This window comes from Erigeron canadensis, chromosome 6 (assembly GCF_010389155.1).
Source record: "Erigeron canadensis isolate Cc75 chromosome 6, C_canadensis_v1, whole genome shotgun sequence".
NCBI lineage: Eukaryota > Viridiplantae > Streptophyta > Magnoliopsida > Asterales > Asteraceae > Erigeron > Erigeron canadensis.
Genome location: NC_057766.1, coordinates 16,865,794 through 16,873,990, shown reverse-complemented (window position 1 = coordinate 16,873,990; position 8,197 = coordinate 16,865,794). Strand labels below are relative to the sequence as shown.

The following is an 8,197-nucleotide window of genomic DNA, read 5'->3' as shown; positions in this document are numbered from 1 at the left end:
GAATAATTTAAGCCTACGGGGTCACACGAAATGACACGGTAACTCGATAATATTAATTGATATATTAAAGTAATATATTGATTAGTTTGATCACGAAATGATTAATTAAACATAATTAAAGGGTTAGTTATATTTAATTGATTAAAGAAGATGATTAAAATGTGAAAATCGAAAAATGGATTTGGACCTAAAGTCCATGAGGGGGCCGTCCACTTCAAGGGCTTGGTAAGCCTTGATGTGGTTTATTTTCCAAGCTATGTTAACCTAATTAAGTCCTATAAATATGGGCTTAATTCTTGGTTTTTCATACACTTTTTCACATAAGCAATTCTCTCCTTTTCTTTGAAGTGGCCGAATTCCCTTTTCATTAAGGGTGTTCGACTTTAAAGTTAAGGTTTAAACAAAGGGTTTATTTGGTTTGTGATCGGGTACTAGCATACGTTATTTGGGGTGTCTAGTGTGCGATCGTAGAGTGGTTTTGCTTTAAACCCTAAGCATTAATAATAATCTTATTATTATTATCTTTATTGGAGCTTTGCATAAGGTACACAACTCAATTCTATTCTTTATTAATTAATTTGATTGCATATATGTTTCGATTTCTTCCGTTGCGCTTACTCGTGATTATGTATGATTATATGCTTATATTCTAACAAATCAAAAATCCACATCCCCAACTTTAGGTACTTACCTGTTACTCCATAAGAGCATCTATATAATTAAATTGGCCATAATCAGTCGAAGGACTATAAACGCGGTTTACGGAATAGTCCGTGAACCTTTTAACGAGAATTGTCGAGAAGTTTGTTTATGTTCATTTATTTAGTAAAGGAACTGCAAACACCAACCTAGGCTTTTGTTTGTAGTTTAATAAATAGATAAAAAAAAGAAAACACAAACAAAAACATTGTTTATTCATTTTTTTGGGAAGTTTAACAAACGATCGTTAATTCTGTAGATCTACACGTACATTAGATGAATCATATCTATAAGTTGAAGGTTGAATATTTAGTGAATGCACTGCAAGGCGAGAGGTAGTTTGGAGGATAGTTTCTTGGTTACCCGGCTTATATCTACAACTGCGTTTAAACATTGCGTTTTCTGTCTTCAAACCTGTGAACCGGGAAAATGTTTGTTCAAACTCTGACATCAAGCGTAGTGGTTTTGTTACTTAATTCCTATTAGTTATTGTAGGTTGTGAGTTGATAACGCTTGTAAGTTAGATACGTATGTTGTTGTAATGGCAGATATGACACAAGAGATAGGAAAGAAGGCTGTTTCTGATATGGAAAGAGCTTTCATTGCATAAGCAGAACTGGACTTATAGTTCAAGGTTGAAGATTTGTTGATTGTACCGCTGTTTCTGTGATGGGGTGTAGTTTCTTCAATAGCCGGCTTTTATCAACATCTACTTTCCTATATTACTCTTTTCTCTTTAAAAATGTGAACTGAAAAACCTGTTTTTTCAAACTCTGAAGTCAGCAGCAACAATAGCTCTGTTATTTGCGATTGTTATTATAGGTTGCGAATTTATTACATTCGCGCTTTAAACTAAGGATGTTGAGGTCATGGCCAATGTTAAATATATTTCTTTTGTCATGTGTGTTAAGAAGTTTGTCTCCTGCATTTGCACATAAATGCTTGTCTATTACACAATGGGCCGACAGGCTCTCTTGTGTGGTTTCTTGGTCTTTTCATAAATAAGTTAAAGCTTGATTATATTTATGACTCTTAATGTATGCCCAGCTGAAGTTTAAGAGAATCATGAACTTGAGCTACTTAACAGCAAAAGTATTGCGTTTCCGCAATTTTTGTTGCATATGTGATTGGTGGTCTTAACTTATATCAACAGTTCACATTTTTAAGAGCCAACCATATGATCAATAAAACTTCAGCAGCAGATGATGTAGGTCCGAGGTGACAATCTAACGTCAATCTGCATACGTTGATATATACACAATATATAAGATGATGAAAGTTTACACATAAGATAAGTAGTACTAGAAACTGAAAATTTGTTGAGTATTGATCTCTCCATGTAAATGCTGTTCTGCATATCCATTTTCATTGTATTCCTAATGCTTGAATCCGCCAAATCAGTGACAGAGATAATGCATTATTTTCTTTCCATTCATCTATAGTCTCCTTTTGCCCTTCATCTATAAAACATCTATCGTGGCCATCAAGTATGCTAACAACTGTTGTCATCGTTGGCCTCAAGTCCGGGTTAGACTGTGTGCAGGCCATTGCTAATTTCACTAACCTCCTTAACTCTTTTCGGTTGAAATCTCCATCTAGTCTTGGATCTATCATTACTTCATAACTTCCCTCTCGGGCCTCAAATTCATGAAATCTTTTTACTAACAACACCTCGGGCATCCTAAAATCTACTGCAGTCCGTCCACTCACCACCTCAAGCACCACCACACCGAAACTGTAGACGTCTGCCATTGGTGTAGCTTCCCCTAATTCCATATATTCTGGTGCCATATACCCAAAAATCCCGCGTACACAAGCTTTTTTGTCAACTACAATATGATGCCCGTGCTCGTTTCTTGTTAAAAACTCTGCTAATGCAAAGGAACCAAGCCTAGGGTTCATGTCTGCATCGATATATATTGCGGATGATGTGATATTTCTGTGGATAACTTGCTCCTCCCATTCTTCATGAAGGTACCTGATAGCACACGCCAATGATTTCACAATGTTGTACCGATGGTTCCATTGAAGAACAGGTGATCTTTTGTGGCTGTGATGGGAAAGGAGTTGACCCAAGAGACGATTAGCCGAGTAGTCATACACCACGAGCATTTCCCCTTGTTCGGTACACCACCCGCGAAGCTGTATGAGGTTCCTATGTCGAAGTCTTCCCAGATTCGATAGCTCGTTTGCAAACCTGACCCGTAGGGCCGGGCACGTTTTCATCCCAAGCCTTTTTACAATGATGTCATGGTTGTCAATAACACCATAGTAAGCTGTCCCAAAATCAACCTCTGATAACCGGTTAGAGTCAGAGAAGTTTTCCGTGGCTGAAATGATTTCCTTATAAGTTATCTCCCTAGGTGGTTCGACCATCGGGGATGTGCTAAACTGGCGGTGGCTCGGTTGTGTACTGCAAATCATGCTATGACTGCCGCTACTCGGTTCAAGGTCCTGTTCTGCAGTTATGTACAAGCTTTCTTCATTTGCAGTAGCAAAAACGGTTGAGCTATCTGAAGCATTTGCAAAAGGGGTCGTACTAGTGGTCGTGGTAGCTGTCGCGCTCTCGGTAGTAGTGATAGTCGCAGTCGTGCTCGTTGTGCTACGCGATACAGATATATACCTAGGATGGGATTTGAAAGAAGGAAGCTTAGGAATTTTGGCATAAGAACCACCTGATAAGCATTCTATGATCCATCTCATATTGGGTCGACATTTCGGGTCATGTAGTGTGCACAACAGCCCGAGATTAATCAAATGCTCCATTTCGTGAACTTTATAAGACCCATCATGTAACCGGCTGTCTACTGCTTGCAGAATCATTTTGTTATCAGATAAACTTCTGATCCTATCAACAAGAATGATCTGATCATCAGGAAGTGTAAGATCAACTGATCTTCTCCCAGTAGCAATCTCCAACAAAACAATGCCAAAACTGAACACATCAGATTTGGCAGTAGCCACTGCTCGTTTTTGGAAGCTTTCTGGTGGTAAATACCCAATCGTGCCACCAATTCGTGTTGTGTCTGCTAACCGTAACGGATGGTTACCCAACGACTCTGTTCTCGTTTGGTAACCAAGCTCGTGTTCTAACCACCTAGCCATCCCGAAATCACCAAGCCTCGCGTTATAATGAGAATCCAGCATTACGTTACTCGTTTTCACATCACGATGTATAATCTGAGCCTCTAATTGTTCATGGAGATAAAACAGTGCGGCTGCAAGACCCTTCACTATTTTCACTCTTTTTTCCCAACCAAGTGTATGATCTGAGTTATTTTCGACCCTTTTGAATAGCAGCCTGTCAAGGCTGCGATTCGGCATATAATCATAAACAAGCAGTAGCTGATCATTATGAACACACCATCCACGGAGAGGGACAAGGTTTCGATGTCTAAGATGAGCCACAGCCACTAATTCTGCTGCGAAACTCTTCTCAAACCTCTCACCAGTCTCCATCAGACACTTAACCGCCACCACAGAGCCATCACTAGGCAAGACGGCTCGAAAAACTCTTCCAAATCCACCACTGCCAAGTATTTCATCTTGGCTAAACCCTTTGGTGGCTATATATAACTCAGAGTATGTATAGGTCTTGGGACTGTAAGCACCAACACTCACTTCTTTCGAAAATTGGACCCCATCCGTGTCGTGGAACACAGCTGCAGGTGGTTTGATGCAGAAACTACAAAGAGTAATGTCTTTTTTTTGGCTAAAAATTTTTTGAAGTTTTTTCTTGATATGAATGCTATATGAATTTTGCTGACGTGACGTTGATATTGGTAACGACGGCGGTAATGGTGGTGGTTTAGAGTGGTGTTTGTGATCAACTATGTCATCACTATCTGGTGGCAAGACAAAGCAAAGATGGTGGAGATGCATGGTGGTTTATGGTGTGGTGGTGGTGAGTATTAAGAAGTATGAAATGAAATAAATAGGCCAACTTATAAAAAGGGACTCTTTTATTGGTGTTGTCACCAACTATAAGATAAAGCCGCATTTGAAAAACAGGTGAAGCGGTCACTTACCCACATGACTTTTAATGTGTTAGGGAGTTAGGCCCAAATGAAGTCAATTTGTGGTGGGTCATTCCAATAATTCCAAGTTTTTTCAAACAATAACATGTTGGTTTTGGGTAATCATAAATATAAAACATATATTATAATATAAAAGTTAGGTTACGAGAAAACTTTAAAACTTAAATAATCTTTCTTCATAATTGTTATTATAAATCTAATAACATAGTTTACAATTGTGTGTAGCATGAGTATTAAATTGTTCATTAGTTATGTGGTTTATTAGTAGGTTTATGTGCATTATTGAAAGAGTAGTAATTATAATCATTAGGATGTTGAAGCACAATTAATTGATTATATTGATGATTATTAGAAAGTTGAAGCATAATTTACAATAGTAAATGATTATGATGATGATGATGATGATTAAGAAGTTAAATTGGTGGACTGCTAGGATGTTATCTAAAAGTTGTTTATGAAACGAAAAGTGCATGACAATATATACATATATAACTGCATGAAAATATATACATATGTATTTTATTTGAATTTAATTGTTATGCACAAACAAAACCCAATTCGCATACAAAACCAAACTACGATAGACATTATATATTTGGTTTATGGATATATATATAGGTCGGTTTAGTTAATTTATTTATTCAAACTGAAATTAGACTCAGATTCATTGGGTTGGTTGTAAAATACATATGCATATGATCATTTAAAAAGACACATTCAATTAAACTAAACACTGATATCAGATGATGAAAAGCCCAAAGATTATGAAAAGTCAGGTTTGTTATAAATATGAAATGGTTAATGAGAGTTTATTGATTGGGGTTGTAGAATTTCTTTTTTTCCTAATGAGGGTATATATATATATGAGAAATTCATTCTTCACTTCCCACTTTGCATTCTTCTCTCCTGAAAAGTTAGTTTTCATAAGTGTATCTAAAGCCAAAAAAATACCTCTTCAAATGGGGAAAAGTAATGCTATTGTTGCAAAAAACAACCTAAGGAAAGGGATGGTAATTTTTTGAATCAACTTCACAAAAAATCTACTGGCCCGATTGTTGTCATGATTTGTTAGCGGTGGGACGTCATAAGCGTGAAGAACAAGTACATAAGTGGAGACTTCATCATATCTGATGTAAAGGTCTGTAAGGCGGATTGTTTTCTACATAGATGTTTGTAAAATGTTTGTTTTTTCTGTGTTTTAGTCATGAATTAATTCTAAAACTAAAATAATCTCTCTTTATAATTGTTGTTATAGCTCTAATTGCATGGTTTACAATTGAATGTAGCATGGGTAGTAAATTCTTGAGTTGTTATGTGATTTATTAGTAGATATGTACATTATTACAAGATGTTGAAATGATGGAAAGTGAAAGACACTAAGTATTGTATATGTATATGTAAATGTCCATACTAATATGCCACATAGCGTACAACAAATTGTCAGCTATTTTAATATGCCCATTACTTTTATGCCGATCGACATCATATATATATATGTGATTATAAAGTCTTTTATAACTTACACTATTGCTATACACAATAAAAAGCACTTAACTACTTATCATGAATAATTAGTGACAATTGATAATGTAAATACAAACCAATGTAACATGCTTTTTTAATATGGGCAGATAATATAGTGTTAGAATACATGCATCTAATCACGAGTAAAGCGCAACGGAAAAATCGAAACAAATATGCAATCAAATTAATTAACAAAGAAAAGAATTGAAACGTGTACCTTTGCGCAAAGCTTCCAATAATATTAGTTAATATTATTATTATTATGAATTATAGTCTAAATGAAAACCCCTCTACGATCGCACACTAGACACCCCTATACCGTATGCTAGTACCTAAATCACGAACCAAACAACCCTTTGTTTATACCCTTTTATTGAACTCCTCGTGAACCGAAAACAACATATAAATGTCATATATATGTGTCGACCAAGACTAGCCTTAATTAATGATGAACATTAATTAAAATATACATATGTTCCATGATGTGTTCGAAAAGCACAAAACCAAAACAACCTTAGATGGTTCGACCGAATGAAAGAGAAGAGAGGAGAGGTTTTTCACAATTAGATGTATTGTGAATGTATGTAAAACCCTTAAGCCTAAAACCCTATTTATAGGGATTTAATTATTAGGTTTTAATAACTTGGTGACCAAGTTTGAGGGGAATTAGGAAACCTTCTAATTTTCGACCCCCTATAGGAATTAGGAAACAATTCTAATTTTCTAATTTCACTTTTTCCACATCTTCTTTAATTAATTAAATCCATAATTAATTATTTCGTGATTATATTTTAATTAATATATTACTTTAATATACTAATTAATAATATAGAGTTACCGTGTCATTTCGTGTGACCCCGTAGGCTTAAATTATTTCCGGACATACGTTTTATAATAAACATGATCATAATCCAACAGCTCCCACTTGAGTATGTTATTATATAAAAGTAATAACATTGGTTAGCGTCTAGCAACACGCCAATGTTCCCGGAATATTTAAGAGTAGTTTCTTAAATTTTGCCAATTTGAAATGATTTAGTCTTTAATATCCCTTTGTTCAGATACTCTTGTTAATTATGAATATGGATCAATGTCATTTCATAAATTAACGATTATGTTTCTCATTTTTACAATTAATCAAGATTACCAAATTAATCAAGACCTCTTGCTTAAATTCATGTGGGTGTGGCCACACAAACATCTTCAATTAATTAATGAGGGCACCAAATGGTATATACTTTAGTTGCAAATTGAAGGAACAAATCCTATATTGACTACAAGTGTCTGGCCATATCGTTTCTTAAAATTTCTGAAAATAGCCCTTTATTACTACCTTGTTCAGGACAGTTAGGAACTATATCTAAAAATGCAATCCACACATGCATAACTCGCTTGTATCTCAAGTCAAAAGATAAATAAAGTAACCATTTCACGATTTTCACTTAATGACGCCGATCCATAAAATGATAATTCGTTATGTGGGGTAAGTCCAATATTCACTTTGAATATCATGTGAATTTGGTACGAAATCCAACATCTTCAAAATATTCCCTTAAATATTTTCACCAAACTCTCACAATTGTCTTACTTTAATCATATTCCCATATAATTAATCGACAATAGACGTTTTAGAATATTTAACTAATATCCATGGATCTAAACATGCAAATATAGGACACAATTATTATAAAATGAAATTACTTATACCGCGTATAAAAATTCATTTACTAATATAACAATTGTTTAACATCCCATTATCCAAATACCAACAACAGATTTACATGATATAACTAGCAATAACCTATGCCCACGACATATTTATTGATCTTTCCTTTGACAATGCCTTTGTGAAAGGATCCGCTAAGTTATAATCTGTGTGAACTTTGAGTAATTTGATTTCACGTGATTCGCTTTGCTCACGAACGTAGTGATATCTT

The 8,197-nt window shown here is 35.1% G+C and overlaps 1 protein-coding gene across 1 annotated transcript; it reads right to left on the bottom strand.

The window, feature by feature from the left end:
• Positions 1-1,858: 1,858 nt before the first annotated feature.
• On the bottom strand, positions 1,859-4,692 carry LOC122605384 (receptor like protein kinase S.2-like). Its single transcript, XM_043778325.1, has one exon. It carries the CDS (start codon positions 4,579-4,581, stop codon positions 2,065-2,067), a length of 2,517 nt encoding a protein of 838 aa, XP_043634260.1. The 5' UTR covers positions 4,582-4,692; the 3' UTR covers positions 1,859-2,064.
• Between the last annotated feature and the right edge of the window lie 3,505 nt (positions 4,693-8,197).

Excerpts from the sequence above, each read along its gene's own strand:
- LOC122605384 (XM_043778325.1), bottom strand. The coding sequence starts at position 4,581 with ATGCATCTCCACCATCTTTGCTTTGTCTTGCCACCAGATAGTGATGAC.